The sequence below is a fragment of the Argiope bruennichi genome, chromosome X1 (assembly GCF_947563725.1).
Source record: "Argiope bruennichi chromosome X1, qqArgBrue1.1, whole genome shotgun sequence".
Taxonomy (NCBI): domain Eukaryota; kingdom Metazoa; phylum Arthropoda; class Arachnida; order Araneae; family Araneidae; genus Argiope; species Argiope bruennichi.
Window position 1 is genome coordinate 79936788 of NC_079162.1, and position 21728 is coordinate 79958515.

Here is a 21728-nt window from a genome sequence, read left to right on the forward strand (position 1 = left end):
GGAGATAAAATTATGTAATATATGTAAGTGTGCATAATGTAATAAACTGTTAAAAACACAGAAAAAATAATAAATTAATAAAAATGAAAGCTATTTCTTTTCCCATAAAGAACTTTTTTTTTTTTTTTTTAAATTTTCAGGAAACTAAAAGAATTGGAGTTACAGTTCCAAATCCAGTGAAATGAGAAATCCACATTCTGAAAAAGAAGGCTTGTGTACAAGATGACGATTTGAGAGGAAGAAATTACTTATAAGTGAAGAAAAGATGACCTGTAAAATGTCAGAAAATGGTCCATAAAATTGACAATACTGTCATGAATTACATAAGAGGATAGGAAAACAAGTAAAGAAGATTGAAAACTTCTATATGATATAGTAGTATTACATATATCTAATAACATTTACTCTCATTCAGGGATACTTATTAAATCACAAATTCTCTTACAATGATGAATTCATATATACTAAAAATATATATGCTTATTACTATGGTTAAAATATCATTAATTACAAAAAAATATATCTTCGTCTGAACAATATGAATAGTTCATTGCCAATGATCAGATGTGATAATTAGTTTGACAACAAATTAAAATATAAAGAATGTATTTTCATTAATTAGTGGCTTCATAATTAGTAAATTCAACATTTTGCCTTGCATGATTCAAGGTGAAATCAATGAATAATCTTAGTAATTTAACCAAATTTTTGGAAATGTTAATAAATATGATACTTTATATAGTATGTACTAAATAAGTATCCCTGAAAAAATCAACATCAAGAATCACTTCTTACATACTACAGGCACACTCATTAATTATTTACAAGAAAAGAGTGGATAGAAATTATGGAAACTTGCAACTAAATATATATTAACAATTAATGAAAATACAATTAAATAATAACTTTTATAAACATAGTAAAGGGTAAAAATTTAATATTTCAATATAAGAATAAAAACAGAAAAAAAAATCTTCAAGCATGGCGAATGTGTTGGAGAAAATTTAACAATAATAGCATTTATTAAACGCCCATTATCACACAGCTCTTGTCTTTCAGTCCCTCCATCCCTGCTTCAGTTGAGTGACAAGTTTGTTTTCAGAGCATTCATGTGTGCTCTGGAAGTCTTTCTTTACCAGTACTTACGCTCAAAAATGCACAAACGTATTTTTTATAACTGCAATGTGTTTTAGTAAAAAAAAATTGAAAAAATAAAGGGTATCCGAAAAGTATGTGGAAACTTTCAAAAATGAATTCAAAATAAAACAAAGATTGTCATTGACGTTTTTTTTTTTTTTTTTTTTTAATGGAACATAAAAAGATTTCAAATTTCGTTTTTATGAAATATATGGCTCCGACAATGAACGTTTTCAGAAGAAAAAGTGGAAATAAAAATGGCTAGAAAAAATGGAAATTGAGGCTGAGGGTGGAGAATTTTCTACAACATGTGGTGTTTTCAGATGAGGCAACATTTCACATATTGGGTATTAATCGACACAGTATTCGAGAGTATAGAGATCAGAAAATTCTCAGGCTGTATTGTAGGAAGCAAGAGACAATCATAAAGTAAAGATTGAAGCAGTTTACTGTTCGATTGAATTATTGGACCTTTTTCCTTTCCCTAACAAGGGGAGGGCACGGGGTTGAAATCTGAGATCGGGATGAGATTAAGTATAATGATAGTATACATTTAGAATGTTCTGTCAAGAAAATATTAAAACGCAATGGCCAGTCAATTTCGAAAAAATGGTCCTCAAACTTTTGGTAAAGCTTATATACTGATAACTTGACTCCCGTCCCGATGGTCCCGATGGCATGGTTGTCTAGGTAACCGTCTCGTATGCGGAAGGTCAGGGTTCGAACCTGGCTAGGATTTTTTTCTTTTTTAATAACTTTTATTCAATTAAAAATTTACAAATACTCTTAATTAATATGTTTTTAATTTTTTTATCCAAAATAAATATTTATTATCAAAATATTGTATCTACTGTATATAATTTTTTGTTGACTCTTCAGAGGTTAAAGCTCTACTATATTCTCTGAAAAGAAAATTGACAATTCTGGATATACTTCACAAAGACAATATAAATAAGCAAGGAAGAAAATAAGTTACATATTAGCCAAAATTACAACATCAATAAATTGCAAGATTAAAGATAGTAATTTCGATGTAGAACTTGCTACACATCAGGAAAAGTGAAAACGAAATATTATGGACAGATACAAATAATAATTAAGATTTTTTTATCATATTTGAACAAAATGGTTACAATTACTTATGTAAGACAGACCATAACATTAGAACAGAGTGAAATTTTGCAATGGAATAATAATCGACAAGACTATTCTATTAAGATGTATGACAACCAGAACAAAGTAAGAGATAAATATATATTATTTGTATTGATTGGCATCAAAGCACACGGAAATTTAGAATTTTCTGAATAGCAAACCTACCAATAGGCATGACATGGGTTCTGAGCAACAAAAACAACAGGAATAAAGCTGAACTTCATAAAATGACAAACTGCCCCAAACACAAGCATTGTGAAGTGGAATACGTATGATTAATTGAACAATAAAATGAATAAATTTATTTAAAAAATGTGATTGAGATATTAAAAATATTGTCGAATTATTACATAAAAGAAAATTAACCAATCTAAAAATTGATAAAATGTTATTCCAAGAGTACTTCATGTCACACCTCCTTGCAATATAATTAAAAAAATTAAAGAAATAAGTTTTAAAGGATAAAGACATCAACACCTTAATTCACTAGTTAACTAGTTGGAATCATGATTCCCTTATAAAGACTAATAGCAATAAATTGACAGAACAAATTAAGATAACTTTTATATCACTTAAAGAAAGTAAAAATACTAATAAGTACATAATCTAATCTAACATAATTTATCAAATAATTTTAATCGATCTATCTAATAATAAAATGCAAGCAGATATATAGCTGCCTTTTAAAGTTCCTTCTTTTCTGATTTCAAAATCACTTTCAGAAGATATAAAGAGCATCATACAAAGCAAAAATTAGAATTCAAATACAAAATATTTTTTCAGTTTTTCAAGAAGTATTACATGCGCAAATTTCTCAAATAATTATATGTGTAATGAAGAACTTGGATGATTTAAAACAAAAATTATATTAAAACAGATAGCGTAAAAAGTTCTTAAATGAAAGAAAAAAAAAACTTCTGGACATCAAATTCACCAAAAAAAAAACAAAAAAAAAAAAAAAAAAAAAACAATCCGAGTCAATGCAAAATTCAAAGCCAAAGTAACAGACGTTGAAAGTTGCCTAACACTCAATTGGATGTTAAAATTAGACTTTCTCAAGAAAAAGTGCATCTATCTTCAATAATATTTTTGGTAGTCTTACAAACGCCCACTTAAAATTTCGATCAAAAGTTGGTTTATTTTTCATTTCTCTATTAAGCAAATAATTTATTTTTAAAAAAGTCTGGAAGAAGATAAAGAGAAAAATCTTAAGAATCTGTACAATTTTCCAACAAAGCTCCAAGAACAAACATTAAAAAATATATTTCTGGGATTCTGCTATTATTTTGAAAATTAGATAACATTCGAAATTCCTACTTTTTAAAAAAAATTCGACGGTTTAAATATATAAACATAATTTTTGAAGCAGAATCGTGGCTGAAGAGAGAAAGGAGAGATTGAATTTTTATCTTCGTTTTATTTCATCTCAGGAGACATGTTTTATATACAACAGGCACAGACAAGGCACATCCGTTCACAGCACGATACAAAAGCAGATTAGCGTAAGAGACAGGAATAATTTTCCCAGTGCTTATATACAATGCGATTCTGATAGGGATTTCTTACAAGTGCAACCACAGGCAAGGGAATCAGAGATCTTTTAAAAAAATGTGCTGGGCATGTCATTTTTTATCCCTTTACTCGGTGCATGTAAAAGAGCAACTTTAAGCATTTTTTCAAAGCTTCTCTTGAGTTAATTAAATAGAAAAGGTGGAATGGGATCAGGAAATAAGAGAAAAGTTTAGAATGAAGTTAATTTGAGCTAAATTAAACTGAAAGTTAGGAAATTAATTAAGTTTAAATTGGATTTAAAAATATCATTACATACATACATATTATATATATGCACTTCCTTTCCAATGTTAACTAATACTGTGCACAAAAAGAAAAATATATATATAAATCCTTATAGCAGGATTTTTTTTAAAAAACTAGTTTTTCTGGAAAAAACAGAAAAATAAAATCAGAAAGAGAAATTTTTACTTACCATATGATCAACAGTAGGACCAAATGCAAAATTGTTGACAAACAACAGACTACAAAAAAAAGAATATTGAGTCAATGCTGAAGAATTATGAATTACGCATTATTAACATTTTAAATTTTAATATTTCTTAACACATATTCTATACATTTAAATAATGCAGCATAAATTATACATGCCAGTGAATATATAAAATTTATAAAATAAATGCTTCAAAGAAAACATTCATTATCTATTTATTCAAGATATTTCATAGAAATATATTTCAATGCATGCAAAATATAGGTAAATAAAACGAAATGTCATTTTTAAAAATTCATTTCATCTAATCACTTTTTTAGCTATAAATATTAATACAATAGCAAATATATGTAGGAATAAACAAAAGAAAAGTCACCACCATCTCTGTGCATTAATTATTTCACTATTACAATAAAGCTTACAGGCAGCTTGTGCACTTTAACAAATGGAGCTCCTCGATGTTTGTCATCTAATTTAAATTTTGCCCTTTTTTAATTATGGATAATTTAATTACTTGATAATAAAAAAATATCTGACTCAATACTGATAAAATTAACAGATAAATTATAACCACAAAATTATTAATTTCTCAATTATAAAAAAAAAATCATAGTAAATGTTCCAATTACTTTTCTCACATTTTTTTACTCTTGTATAAAGATTTACTCAACTGTGACTAAACAAGACAGACAAGTCCCGAAACTGTATGGTTAAAACAATTGAAGATATGTTACTTTCTCTACTTTCTTTGGAAACAAAGAACTAATGCTGTCAATAAATTTATAGTACTATTGATAAAAATAATAGTATTATATTTTTTTCAAAGTTAATATATAACTTACAAAACATGAATATAATGTGAATAATATGTGAAGTTGTTATTGAAAATATTCTGTCCAGTTGAGTTGCAATGATAATAAAATAGTTGAAAATAACAAATTTTATATTGCAATCTTCAAATACTTTTCAAAATAGATGAAAAATATAAATAACAATATTAATGTTTTTAAATGATATTTTTGGTGTCCCTGTCCATGACAATTTAGGATGTACCATCAAGTGACCATCATATACTAAGTAGAAAGACTCCACCAAATCAGAACTTTTTATAACTTTGAAAAGAAGGATATTAAAATTACTATACAACTAATAAGAAATTTTTAATTTTGTATTCTAAAGAAGCTTTAAGAAGCTCATCAGGAATAAATGATTAGGCAGAGAAGGAGAGTAATTATGCATTATATAAAAATGTTACAAAATTTCTATCATACCATTAGAGTTATTATATATAAAAAAAAAATTTATAAGAAATACACCTATTTTTATATTCTTGTTGAATAAAATTTTGATATCAAAACATAAAAATGTATACATTTATTTTTTTAAAAGTTTTTAATGCTCAAGTCCTTTATATTATGAGTTACACTTAGCAATTCATTTTTTTTTAAGAAATCATTAACCAATATCATTACTACAAAAATTATTAGAACAGAATTATACATATAAAGTTAGAATTATACTATGTCACAATGTCAACCTGCAATGCAACAATAGTAACTAGTCTCTTAGTTCCTGTTTCCTATATTTTCTAAACAAAATCGCTAATCTGAAAACTTGGTAATGAAGGGTAAATACATGCTAAACTAACAGTATCACGCTTTCAGTAAATCTGAAATATTTAAAAAGAAGAAAACTCCTTTGCTTTTAAAACATAGCGAGGCATTACAGCTTCAGATTATGTCCGAGTTTTAAGTTATATGAGGGGTGATTTGAGATGGACTTCATAATTTTGATCTGCAGTTAAGATGCCAAAGACTTCTATTCTCCCTCTCCCCCACCCCCTACTGGGTCTCAAATTTTCATACCACAACAGCATGAGAAATATATAACTTAAAAAAGATTTAATGGGCATCTTATCCTATACGTGGTGGATCTTTTGATGGTATCTCGAAATTCTTTGAAAAAGAAATTCATAGCCAGTAGGCTACCACAGCCCTGGGAGACATGAGGGAAGAGAACCACAACCTGCAATTTTCAGTTTTCTGAAGTTCACAATTATGTATTAAAATTGTAATACACAACTCTATAAATTACTGATCATAGAAAATCAGTTTCATTCTGAATAAAGCAAGACTTACGTAGAGTTCAACAGCGTTTCTCTGTGTTCTTCAGAAAGAAAGTCACCCTTCAGTAAGACATACTCTCCATACTTTTTCCCATACCACTTCATCCAAAACTGAAAATTCTTACTCATTTCCTAAATAAAAAAATTATAATAAAGATTAAATTTAGGACATTTTTACATAGCATAATATAATTACATACATCAGAAAATATTTTAAATAAATCATATAAGAAGAATAGATAAATAACAGTTAAATAATATCTTCATGAACTCAATAATTGAGAAATTCTAATTTTGTAAAATAATTATATTTTCATTATTTATACTGGAAGGATAAATGATACAAATATTAAAATAGCTGAAGTACAATAATCATTTAAGTACATTTAAGCTGAAGTACAATAATCATTTAAGTACATTTAAGCTGAAGTACAATAATCATTTAAGTACATTTAAGCTGAAGTACAATAATCATTTAAGTACAATAATTCAAAAACACAAAAAATTCACTAGATATACAGCAACCTATAATTTTTCTTTTGACATGCAACTGTATCAAGATGTGTTTTTAATATAACAAGATAGAAATTCATATTCTTTCCCATTTTTGAAGCCTCATTTACAATAATATTCTTTTTCTCATATGCAATCTCATTGGGTTTCATGATAACGATTTTCAGCATAACATATTTCTACTGGTTAGATAGATGCGCCTTTTTAGAAAGCTAGACACAACTGAAAACAGGGGTAAAAATGAATATCATGATATATCATACGCAAATTGATTCATAAAATACAATTTTTTTAATATAACGGCATAGTTAAACTCATTCTAAGATTTACAAACAGTAAAATATATAGATATATGCTTTGATTTTACAGTTTTTGCCTGCAACAAAAAGTAATTGAACCCATTGAGTTATTTTAAAAAAATTACCTCTGCATACTTTGCAGGTACATCAGCCTTCTCAATTCCAATACATTTCTTGCAGTTAGTAGTAGCTGCCATTTGGAGTACCACTTGACCAACACCTTTAAAAAATTAAGTAATATTTTTCTTTAGAGAGCATAAATAATAAAAATAATCCGAGCACGAAACGTACTCTTGATCTTGAGTGCAGCTTCAAAGACAGCAACAACTATACATTTATAACAAAGAATTAAAATAAAGGATTAAAAAAACAGAGCATAAACAAAGGAAAACATTAGAACAAAAGAGGAATAATAATAATAAAGTGATTCAATAAGTAAGCGAAAAAAACCTCTACTTATTATATTTATTTAAATGAATTAAAATATTAAGGCACTGATATAAAATATATTTCACAAACAGTCTTCATATGTTGAAAAAATTTGGTCTAATGATATACCAAATTATCTTTGCAGTAGAGAAGTAAATTCTAAATGTGTACAAGTAGGTTATAAAAGCATACTAAACTTCAGCTGTAAATCATGAAAAAGCTCAGTGGAGAAAAAATAAAAAGGTTAAAAGATGAATGGATTGATAACAATTAGCATTGGACTGGTTGAATAGATAAGTTAATGCTAATTTTGCATAACGATTAACTCCAAAACCTAAATACATCACACTCAAAAGAAAAATTTGAAGCATATTTCATAACATAAGTACAATATATTAATAAACAGGCAATAATTTTCAAGTACAGAAATCCAAACACTAAATAAGGATAGGAAATGTTAGGTTAAAGAGAAATAAAAATAAGCTAATTAAAAAAGCCATCTTTTTCAAACATACACAAATCTTATCCAGTTTTTGCAACAATTAAATATAAGAAATATTATTTAACAATTAAATGTCCTTAAAAACTATTAGAGTTGCAAAATTCTTCTTTTGACATAATACAATTTGAAAAAAAAAATGATTCAGAATAAAAAATTTTCTTAAACCTATATTCAAAACTTCCATTACCATTCATATTATTGTATTACCTTCTTGGAAAATGAAAAGTTTAAAACAGTTCCTTAAAAGCTTTTTAAAAATATGCTTGTAAATTTTAATTATAAGCAAAATATACTTCTGGGATAAAACAAAAATATTTTAGCATTTAACTCCAGTACCCTTCATGACACAAACAAATGTGATCATATAAAGAGATTCACTTTAGAAACATAAATAAAACCATGTGCAACCATATTGTACCACTGGATATATGCATTTAGAACAAAGAACAAAAATGTTTAACATAATGCTCATGAAATTTCTTACAAAAGATTTGCAGAAATATTTACAAAATTAAAAGACATAATACAAACTGTTAAAAAAAATTAACAGCTTCTAAAATTTGAAAAGTAATACAGATTTTTAGTGCATAGATAAATATAAATTTAATTTCAATGTTTTATTTGTATCAGCATAAACTTTTTGCAAAAACTATCAAAAATTTATATTTGCTTAAAAAGTATTTTACCACTTCCTAAATCAATAAAAATGTCATCTTCAGTTATGTCGAGTTCTCCAATCATCTGAGTAATAAACTCAAAAGATGTTTCGCCATACACCTGAAAAATGTTAAAAGCAATTTAAAAAATAAACAGTAGAACAAAGGGAAAATTCAAAATAATTTTAGTAAATTAACAGACTGGATTTATTATAAAAGTTACTTTATTATCTGTCAACAGTTCCAACTGAATTAAAAAATAATCCTGATATCCATAAATGTAATAAATATATTTATAATAAGGTTAGAAAAATGGTGATTTGTTCCAATACCTTTGATATAATATAAAAAGTGATGACTTCTTAAAGACAGTAATTTGATGCAGAGAAATATTCAAAGTCCACTATTAACTTTTAGGCCATATATTACCAGTTCCAAAAACATGAAACTACAATAAGTAGTTTTGCTGAGGAAATGGTAATATACTCGATTTGGAAATAGAAAAACTTGATTAAAATTCATCATAAATTGGCTTTCTAATTTAGTCATATGTTGAGATGCATTAAATAAAATTTGTACATTAAATTTTGCTGCAGAATTACAGAATAAAGAATATTTCCACATTACACAACAATTTTTATTTACAGAATGGCAACTGGAACATTCAACATTTTCATTTGTATTCATAAATTCCCTTTATAATTAATCCAGTCATAAATATAATATATTTCAATGAAATATTCATAATAAAGACCTTTAAATATTTGGCATATAATACAGAAATAACAAAATCTTAAGTGGGAAATAAATCCATAGAAGACTAAAGTTTCAATGCAGACATGACTTTCCTCCTGACATTTATTTTTTGTTATTTCAAAATTTAACCACACTAACTAACAGAATCTTTCCTGCTTAACAAAAATAAAACACAAACACATAAATTGCACCTGTTTCATTTTGCTATTCCATATTAATTGATTTCAATTTACTTGGTAGAAATAAAAATTATAAAAGATAAATCCAATATACTATCATCAAGGTAAAATATTAAAAATTACGATCATCTATGGATAAAATACACCATCTTTTTTTAAAGTTATAATTTTTTCCAATAAAATAATTGATTTTTTTTTTTTTTTTTTTTTTTGCAGTTATAATAGTGGAAATCTTTAAAAACATTTAACATATCTTGCTTTCCAGAAAAAAATATATATAATTCTATGAATAGTTTCACCATGCATGCATACACAAGAACTCTACTTAAGATATAGCATCAGAAAATTAGTAATCACCTTTTGTGAATACATAGAATTTATATCAATGTAATAAAAAAAAACATATAAAAAAAGTGCATAAAACTATTCAACCTTATGTTACTAACAAACTAAACATTTAACTGTGCAACAATTTCAAAACAGATAATTAGAGACATTGAACAGGAGAGCTTACAATACTAACAGTAACTGTTTAAATGTAAAATGCACTTTTTTTTTTTTTTCCAAGATAGGGAAAACTTTTTTAAAAAATGTTGCAAATTATCAAATGTATCTATCTATAATCATTCAAATGGTTTTAAAATCAAATAACAAATAAAGGATTGCTTGTTCAAAAATTCATAATACTGAAAACTACTTTTTACACTTAAAAGTAACATTCAATAACTTTTTCAGGCAAAATTTTTCCATTTCATTTCTTAATCTTACAAATAAAATTTCATAGCTTTTTGGTTAACAAAAATTATTTCCACAAACTGTTCAGTTCATAAAAATAAGTACAGTGTAAAGTTTGCATAATTTTTCAGATATAACTTCATCATCTTATAAATCAAAGATATGAAAAGTTGACATATCAAATTAAAATTCAAAAGATAATTAAATATTGCTTAAAGTAAAGACAAAAAGAAGCATTTTCTGAAATAAAAACAAAATTTTCTGTTAGTTCCTCTTCCCCTCTGTTGTATCCTATGATTTAAAGATGTATTAATTTTTTTCTTCATTATCATGATATTGACTCATGACTCACAATTACTTAAAATTCTAAATCATAACATTTAACATATGAATGAAAAAATGAATGTCTATTACATATTTAATAATACAAACAAGGCAGAAAATCTGTAACAATATGAAAATAAAATACAAGTATTAAAAAAAATTAAGAAATGCTTCATTCAAAAAAACATTTTTTTACAAACATGAAAATGCTAACTTTGAGAATGACAGCAGCTTTAACTAAATCAACAAAAAATGTATTCGGATAGTGAATTTAAAACTGTTCATAAAGGAACTGCATTTTATATAAATGAAACTAAAATCACTGGCAAAAATAAATCGAACTCCATTCTTTTGCACTTTTTAATAATTAAGTGGAAACTTAATGACATGGATAACACAAAAATCATACGACTTACAAAAATTTAACAAAGTACAAATCAGATTTATTTCTTCCGCCTGAAACTTGAAACTATACACATTTTGCTAGTAATTTAATAGCATAAAAATGATACATTTCCTTTCATTTTGTTATATTAAAAGCAACAATTATTTTTCAATTACTGAATAGAAATAAAAGAAATGAAAATATAATCTGATTTAAAGAATGACACAGTTTTAAATAAATTAGAACGGTAATATTGATGCTCTAGGATAGATGCATATCTTAAATAACTTTATCAACAAAGAAAGAAAATTTCTGAAAAAGATGTAAACAAAACTAATTAATGCTTCATTACTGAGCATAACTTTTAATATTCCTGTAATGCACACTGAATTTTCAAACACTGGTTTTAAACAAAGAAAAAATTAAATTTCGAAAATAATTATTCACTGCCTTTCACAATATCATTCGTGATTTTTTCTCAACTTTTTAAAAAATAATTGCAAAGTTCAATTTACTACTTAAGAACATAGGCAGGGGAAGGAAGTTTTGGGAAAGACCGTGCTTACATTTTCTTTGACACAGACAGTGGTTTTTCACTTAACCCTGCAACCAAGAGAATGTTTCATCAAAAGTAAAGAATTTTTATCAGCTCTCTGCCAAATCAACAGTCTTCCTAAAAATTTTACTCCTAATCTTGTGAGATTTTTTTAAATTTCAGACGGTAACTTCAGATGCATTTTTGTTAATATATATATATATATATATTACAGTCTGCATAACATCCAGGCAATCAACATCTTTATCATTTGTAATATTGCCCACATAATTTAATGGACTTTCAAAAGTGAATCGATGAAAGAAAGTAAAACAGATTTTTAATAGTTTTGTCAACATTAGGTATTTCATTTTCTTTTAACTTTGAATACTTCAGTCCAAAAGTTAACACCTATTTAATAATTCTTTACTTTTAGAAGTTACTTATATTAGATAAATACCAATTTCTTGATCTAACAAATTTTTCATCAATTAAAATGACATCTGAATCAATTATCAGCCAATTTCCTTAAATCACTGAAGGTGGTTGTTTCACAATGTAGAGAAAAATTCAAACCATCAAATTTGATGACAGTTTTTTAGCGGTCTCTTTTTCCTGCATGTATTCAATGTACACCTTTTTTAGGAACACATTTCTTTCATTCTGATTGACTTTTACAAAATTCCTAATAAATTTAGATGCATCTTCATCAACAAAAATAAAATTACCTATTGATTCACAGAACTCTAAACAACATTCTTTAAAATTTGTTAAAGGTGAAGATGATTTATTTGCTTTCATTACATTTACAGCCTCATTGCCAAGCTCATGAAATGACAACAATCTTGGACTGTATAATACACAATTTTTTTTAAGAGGCATTAATTTTCTTTAAAGTTATAATTTGATTATAAAATATAAATTTTTTAATTTCTATAAAGTATAAATTCTATAAAGTAATATAAATTTCTATAAAGTATAAATTTTTGATTATAAAAATGATTTTAGTTTGATAATTATCTTAGATCTAATCAGACAAAACCTGAAATAGTAAATTTCAAAAAAATCTGGAAATTCCAGATTTTAGAAAGTAAAGAATGCAGAACACAACAACCTTTGCATAAGATAAGACAAAAACTGTCATACCACTAAGGACTTTATTAAGAATTTTCAAATATCTATTAGAACTCAGTTAATTATATAAATGTTTTTTTTAAAAATAGTTATTCAAAAAAGGAAAAAAGGAGACGCAAGTCTTTTTCAAATTCAAATACCAAATATTAAGTTAATAATATAATATTCATTCATATACCAAATGATTTTAACAATAAAGACTACACTAGAAATATAAAATACCAGGAATATAAAAGGAATATACCAGGAATATAAAATACTTATAATGCAATAACATAAGAAAGCAGAATCATTTTATTCAGAAACAGAATTAAAAAATGACTATATACAACTAAGATTTCTTACCTCAGGTGAAAAAGGTTCATATTGATTTAACTTTTCAGGATCAGTAACTGCTTGATTGTATACTTGTTGCAATATATGGCGTAACAAGCCATTACTAGGTCTAGTTTGGAGCTGAGCAGGTCTGGAAGTTCCTTTCCACTACAAGTATAACAGACATTTCACTGGCTAGTTAACAATCATAAATTTTAAAGAGTTCTCACAATAAAATGAAAATAGTGTTATATTAATGATGAAAGTATTTCTTACCAACTGCAAAATGCTGTCAATGGCTCTATTATATTTATCGCAAAGTTTTTTCATACTTTCATAGCTGTAAAAAAGAAAATTACAAAAATTTCATAAAAGCATTATACTTAATCATAAAAAAAAATATTTTAAAAATATAAGCAAAATTATAAAATTATTTAGCATAAAATCTTATTTTACAACACAGTAGACTTAAAATTTCTCAAATATGTCATTACTTTTTAACTTTATAATAATTTTAAATATTTCTAGCATCAATTCTGAACAATACAATACAAAGAATCCCAGCATCTAATAATGATATACATATCCTATTATTTTAAAATCATTAATATGATAAAAATTGAAAAGTTGTTTAAAATAAATACCTTTTTGTATCATAATCATGTAATACATAGTTTTCCATGGCCAATTTAAGTTCAGGAAAGTCTTCACAGACCCACCTAAAATATATTATAATCATTAGAAAACCATGAAATTATCTGATGCCAGAAAGGAAATAATTAGCTAATCTTTATAAATAAAGACCCTTTCCATAACACTATGAGAATAAATTTTTTAAAAGCTTTTACAGTTTTCATGATATACTTTATGAACATGAAATAAATGTGCCAACTTTATATGCATCAAATTAATTTAACACCATCATGTAAAGGACTCAACTACACAAATATCAAATACTTGTAGGACAATTTCCAACATTTTAAAATGCCTTAAAAAAGAACTTTTTAAAACATATAATTGCATTTGATTTAAAATTCAATCTTAATTAAAGAAATCTACATATATAAAGGTAAAAATGCATATCCACAAATAAATAGACAGACAGCATAAAAAGATCAAACAAATTTTCAAGTTTAATTTAGATTAAATAAATAAAGAAAGCAAATAATTTATAGGCTCCCTTTAGGCTAGACCAAGTTTCAAAAATCATATTTTTATTGGATTTTAAGTTTATACCCATTTTATTAAAATTTAAAGCAACTATCAAACATACAAATGAAAAGACTATATTAATTTGCAAAATTTTACCAGTAAAAAATATTTATTGTTTCCAAGATAATGGTATCTAAAATGTAATAATTGTTAAACTGCATCACATATTTTCTCAAATATTTTGTTATTACTTCTCAGATTTTCTCAAGAATGCATACAATTAAAAACAAATTATTCATATTTTGGAAATCATACACTCAAGTACATTCAGAAAAATTTATGCAACAAAAAATTCACAAAATAATCAATTTAAGTTTACATTTTAAATCTTTCATGATTTTTTTTTTTTGGGGGGGGGGACATCTGGAGACGATAAAGCAGATAAAGCATGCAATTTCAAGATTAACTTATAAAAAAATTTCAAACAAACGCAAAAAGATTCTTTAATTTTAAATAAAAAGACAACATCAAAAAATAATCAGGATAAAATATCACTTAAAAGTAACTAAAACTAACCAGGTAAACTAAAAAACTTTTTAAAGGAGGAAATTTCCCACATACAAACATACATATATTAAAATGTTCCCACTTTATAAGTTATTAATTCCATTTTCAATTATAATTCACCCTCCTTCTACCTAATGAGCATGTTTACAGACAGCTATCACAATTTAGCCAACTACTGTTTTTTTTTTACTATAAAATTTTGCGAAATTTTATGTAATTCATATAGTCTAAACCTGTTAAATTACTTTTTTAAAACCCATGCTATAATTAGATATTATCTTTATCTATCTTATCTAGAAAAAAAAAACCGAAACCCAAAATATAAACAGCATAAAAATGGCAGCTATCTTAAATTTTATAAAATATGTGTCAATTTTCCCACATTAATGTTAAGCATTATTGCATTAAATATATTGCAATATGATTTTTATAAAATATATTGCAAATAAAATATTTATAGAGGTTTTCTTTTCTTTTTATCTTTTTTGTCTTTAAAAGGAATTCATATTAATTCTTACTGAAACATGGTTCAAAATTGCCACAACTAAGAGCTTCAAAATAAACAAAGAAAAATTGAGCGACAAAATCTTGCAACTTCTTTCTCCACTTTTTAACTCAATTCTTTTTTTCTTTTTTTTAAATATATGCTTTAAATATAAAAGTTTTCATGAAAAAAAAGTCATGGAAACCTTCTTTATTATTATATGTTTAATTAATATCATCCCATCAACTTCACAGCATTTTAATTTATTTCATGTTAAAGTTATTCAGTTGAAGTTTATCTATTACATATGATGTTTTTCCTAATAAATATTTTTAATACTAAAACTATGAATAACTACAAAGCAATCATAGCAAGAGTAAATATTATCCAGTGTTAATATTATACAAATTAAATCAATAGTTTCAGTTATTTATTAACTTCACAGCCTTAAAAAAATAAGTTTATTATTTTTAATATTATAAATCTATGTTTAATTAGTTATTATAGGCATATGAGCCGTTTATTTTAAAAGTGGAGCAAGTCCATTTTTGGAAAAAATGGAGATAATGGTAGTTATAGATAAAACCTGTTATGATCTTTTTATGCCTAAACAATTTTTAAAAAAAATAAAAACAAGTTTAAAAAAATCATATTCTAGTATTTTGGAGATGGAAGTTTTAGCTCTTAACAGTATTGAAAATCTGTTTATTTTGAAAGTGGTGCAAGTCCATCTTGGATTGAAATTATTTTTGACTGAATATATCATGGCAAAATTTAGCTCCGGTTGCTGTATGGTGAGGCAAATGTGGCTATTTGACATCATGTTTGAAATTTAAGGTGTTTCTATCTATCTATCTTTGATAATGAAAATCTGTGGTTGTGCAGTATTTCATAAATAATAAAAAGTATATCTTAATTTTTTTTGTTTTGACAATAATATATTTACTTCCAACTCTGATTATTCAGTCCAGTGACAATGAAATAAATATCATTGTTTTGTTGTCAGGACATTCAATTTTACCGAACAATCATGATTTTGGAGTGGTAGAACTGACAATCCCGGAAAAACAGTTCCTTATATATTCCCCAGGATTACTATAAAGTAATATGAAATTGTCAAAAACATAATAAATGTTTAATACACGAAATGAAATGCAGATATTTATTTTCAACCCAACCTCTGGAGAAAGCGGCTTTAAAAAGAAAAAAAAATACTGATGGAGAAACCATGAATTAACTATATGCTGGATCAGATTTACAAGGGATGCACCATACAAAATGTTCTACAAAAGTTTGATAGAATGAAATGCTGAATTTAAAAGTATCAATATGCCACAACAACTCCACCACATGGAGGAAGACCAAGTAATTTCAGAAATATAAAATTATTTTTTATGTATGAAAAAAAGGAGATTATTACATCTGAAAAATGCAAGGACATGATGGATTTATTACCATATATACCTCCTGTTCATCATGAACATTTTAAAATGTTAAATCCTGAATAAAATACAATTTAATTATACCTACATATAAACTGAAAATGTATAATTTCATTGAAATTCTTAATAAAACTTAATTGTTTTTTTTGCTATATTATATTTTCTATAAGAATATTCTTTGTTTTGTTTCACTTTTTATCAAATGAATAAATAATAATAAATTTTTGAATAGTATTTTGATTTTATTATTAAAAAAATAGCTCATGCAACTGAAATATTTCCCAATTAAATGAACGTTTACAATAATTCATTAATTTTGAAAGTCAGGCAAGTCTATTTAGTTATAATAAAACTCTTTTAGTCAGCACTGTAAACACTATTGGATTATAAACTTACATTATCTAGTACTACAAAATACAAAAAATATATCTATTAATAATTACCAATATTTTTAAATTTATTGAAATGCAAACCTTTAAATATCTCGCAATAACAAAAAACGGACTTGCCCCATTTTCAAAATAAACGGCTCGTGTATTATTTAACAAATACTTTTCTACATATTATTACAATCAAATTATTCAATTTAAATCATTACTGCCACATTGGGATAAATCTAAAATTAAATGATACTACAAACACATTCTAGTAATACATTTACTTTATAATTTACTATTAACAAAACAAAAATTTACAAAAAAAAAAAAAAAGAAACCTAACATTACAGAAACAAAAAGTTCTAGGAAAGAACCAAGTTTGTGAAGTTAAAATTTGATTAAAGTTATATTTTGCTGATTTAAATTGCCATTGAAAGTTTTCAATAAACAAGAATATCCCGACATGGAGAAGAATAACCGACTAAGAAATTGAAGAAGAAAGTGACTAATTTGTGGAGATTTTGATAATACATAAAGAAATTAATAAAAACAGCCCATAAAGATCAAGAGCTATGATTTTTCAAGAAAACGACTAAACAGAATTTTGAAATATTGCTCAAAAGTCTAAAATATAATTTTCTTAACCCTCGAAACAAAGAAATTTTTATTTTTGCAGAAAATCTTGGTATTTTGATATACTTACAGAAACACTTAAAAATTCTCATACAAGTAATAACGTGTCTTTTTCTTATTTATTTCAGTTAAAAATTGTTTTATAATCAAATATGCACAATTCAAAACTCGAAAATTACAAACTAAGATTGTTTATACAGCTTGCATCATTAGTTCTTTATAATCTTCATTTTATGATACATAATTACAAAAATCATTTATTTCTGCATGAACATTTTTATTTTACTGATTCTTATAACAAAAAGAAAGAAAAAAAAGACATTAATTTTGAGTAGTTGTTTATTTTTATATCTGTAGTTCTTTCTTCCCTCAAAGTTTATTTATGCAACAGTTTGCAATATTATAAGAAAGCAGTCATATTACAATTCAACATAAGGAAAATAACAAACTTTTAAGTTTTCATTTTCATAATAATCTTCATCACTAGGTTTGCTTTTATAAATTTAGAATTTCATAAATTGATTTCTCTAAATACCAAATGCTTTATTTGGAGATTGAAATACCATAATAAATTATTTAAAAAGCAATAAATGTAATAAAAACTATTACTAAATATAAAGTATTTATTCCTTAGAATTTTTAGAACAACACATTCAACCAACTGTACTTCATTATCACCAAAAAGAAAAAGAAAGACTATCATGTCTATGAGAAAATTTCCTGATTTTGTTAGCAACTCTTTAATTACAGTTTGACAGCAGGAATCAAATTCTTAATACCATTTATAAAGAGCAATTTATATATAAAAATATTTAAGAAAATTCACAGAATGAAAAAAAAGAAAGAAAGAAAGAAAATAAACCTAAGAAATCTTCATTTTTTTTTTTGTTAAGTTTTTAAAATCCAGAAAATTACAATACAATTTAAAACTTTTTAAATCTGTCATTTTCAAAAGTACACTTAATTCATTTTCATGCATTGCTCAGAAGGTCTACAATTATTTTAAATGCAAGTAGATATATAGTTTACATTTAAAATCATTACAGAGCATGCATAGACCTCTAAAATAGAATTATTTTTAAATATTTAAATAAATAAATGCAAAACATAGTTTAGAATATTAAGGCAATGGTTCATTATATCATCAATCATTTTATCTAAATAAAATCTTATTTCAACATAAAATTAGATGACCGAAAGGGGGAGATAAATTTAACAAAATTAAAAACTTATAAAAAATGCTGTCAGTAAATATGGACAAAAGTTTAGAAAAATAACAAATGATAATATTTTTTTAATAACAGGGGTTTTATTTCCTAATAGGAAAAATAACTTTAAAGAAAAATTTTCCTCTGATCAATTTAAATTATCCAATTTAAAATTGTTCTATTATTTTTAGATTTGATTTTTTAATCTGATAAACATTAAATATTACAATCTGGTTTTAAAAGTAAATATACCAAAAACATTTACTTAAAACTATAAGAGCAGCACATGCTCATATTGTACACTTGTTTACATAAACAATGGATATATTTATTTCATGTAGATAAAAAATAATGCACCTGTATACATCTGATTTTCACTAGTACATGATTAATAAGTACAGCAAATATTTATATAATAGCAGTTGAATAGATTCAGAACAAAAAAAAAGTTGTTAATAAAAATATTTAGTATATCAATACACAATAAATATAATTTATATATAAACAAAAATCCTTATCAAAAATTTCCTTTGACCAATTTATATCTACTTAATCAGATGCATCTGAAATGTCCATTTTTACTAAATATAGTCATTGTAACTTCAAAATAATTATATTTTATTAATATATATTAAGCTGCTAGCTATGCATAAATTAACATTTTTATGCATAACTGTAATGCGATAGAAAAACTAAGACATTAGAACAATTAACTCTGATTGGATAGCAGAACTCCCCTTGATTGGCTACATATTTTTACCCTCCCAATAAAGGTTTATCCCTCAGAAAATGGGATTCTTGCACATTTTTATTGTTTTATTTTCAACCGTTAAATGAAATTAGTTAATAAGGTCTGAATTTCTCACTTAAAATTTTTACTTTTCTACTGTTATGACAGATTTTTAAATTTAAACGTAAGATCGCTACGATCGTAAGAAAAATCGCTCCTTCCCAAGAAATAAATAATGGTGTTTAAATTCGTAAGATGTAAAATTATACATCCATCATTTTTTAAATTCGTGTTCGGTATATATTTCAGTCTAGTCGGTATATATCAATAAAATACTGTAAAAATAATTTTAACGACATTGTAGAAAAAAAAAATATGGAAATATTTATAATATTGTATTTGAATATGTTAATAGGTTAGATCTGTGTTATTTCATACTTTAAATATTCTTTAAAATGGTTAAAAATTGCTAATTAATTGATCAGAATTTAAAATAACTAAAAATGAATGAGGGGATATAAAATTCTTGCTTAATTATAAGGAATCATCCCAGGAATTCTTTCAGTGATAAATGTCAATTGACTAAAATAATAGTATAAACGGGAAAAAATTATTTTAAATAAATTATTTTGTAAGTCATTTAAACATATGCGGCTTTTTAAATTTCTACCAGAACAGTCTAACAACCGCATTCCTTTAAGTAACAAGATTTAACCTTTTAAACTATTTGATGAAGTATTACAAAAAAAAATTAGAAACATTAAAAAACAAATTAATGTCAAAGGAATAAATTATGATGACAAAATTGCAGACAAATATATCATCAATATTTTTAATAAATGGGAAAAATTAAACTTACCTAATCGTGTCGACTATTTCAGTTGCTTTGTCATATTTATCCTGAAATAAAACAGAAAATTCAAAATCAAGAAAAACGTTACGGAAATAACACGACGAAAATAACTAAATGAAAACAACCAAGGCCTTTAAACAAAGGTCTCTAGAGAAAACCCCACACACATGCGGTTAAACACAAATATAAACATTCTCAAATGAATCTCACCGAAGCTGTTAATGGCCACTGATAAATTGCAGGTTCTCCGCCGCATGGGCTATGAAGCCTAAGCTCCATAGCCATTTCTTCGATCGAAAACAGTTAAAGGGCACCGTGGTTATTAAAATGAATCCATATTTCGGTAAAAAATAAATTTCTACCCATCCCAAATCACTTTATCGCTAGCCCTCAGAGCCTTCTCTTCCTGAACCATTCATTACACATCCTACCGAAGCGTCTCTCACGTGATTCTCAAACTACAAAGTGATTGGATACGATCAGCTGTAGTTTACACAATGAATACAGTCGAAGTTTCACTATCTGAACTGAAAGTGTTTATCTCTTTTCTGGGTAGATGTGTTTTCTTAATCCCATGAAGAGGTCAAAATTCTAGATATAAAAGAAGAAGGAAAAAAAAAAAAAAAAAATTGAGTAATGAGAGAAAAATTTCAAAGTATATGTTGCAGTAACAGATACATCCTTATCTATGTATTATTCATTTATGACTGTTATTATTTTTTAAATCTTTTTTTAAATAATAAAAAAATATTCCATGCGGTAAAAATGTGAGGTTTTTTTCTCTTAATGACAAGCATAGCAAAAGATCCGTAAATCATATTTAAAGCATATTTCGTGATATTTAAAAGATTAAATTCTCAATTTTTTGCATAAATAGTTCTTAAAACTGATTTTTTTAAACCCAAAAAAAAAATTTTTAAATAGAAAATGTATTGAAACAAAAAATATAAAGGAGAATAAATATGTTTATTTCAATTTATAAAAAGATGAATACTGTCATATTTTTTCTCTAAGGCATAAAGGTTTTTGCAACTTAAAAGGAGTATTTTCAGATAGGTGACGCCACGATCAATCTAACCCACGAGAAAAGATCTAACC

The 21728-nt window shown here is 25.5% G+C and overlaps 1 protein-coding gene across 1 annotated transcript in view; it reads right to left on the reverse strand.

The window, feature by feature from the left end:
• Nucleotides 1-21061, reverse strand: part of LOC129958474 (uncharacterized) — a 66685-nt gene extending 45624 nt beyond the window's left edge. The window contains exons 1-9 of the mRNA XM_056070973.1: nt 20841-21061; nt 20637-20677; nt 13829-13903; nt 13461-13524; nt 13215-13352; nt 8852-8942; nt 7360-7454; nt 6436-6554; nt 4280-4328 (exon numbers count right to left, since the gene is read on the reverse strand). Of these exons, the coding sequence (XP_055926948.1) occupies nt 4280-4328; nt 6436-6554; nt 7360-7454; nt 8852-8942; nt 13215-13352; nt 13461-13524; nt 13829-13903; nt 20637-20677; nt 20841-20915 (747 nt within the window). The 5' untranslated portion in view covers nt 20916-21061. The remainder of the gene's footprint in view (nt 1-4279; nt 4329-6435; nt 6555-7359; nt 7455-8851; nt 8943-13214; nt 13353-13460; nt 13525-13828; nt 13904-20636; nt 20678-20840) is intronic.
• Between the last annotated feature and the right edge of the window lie 667 nt (nt 21062-21728).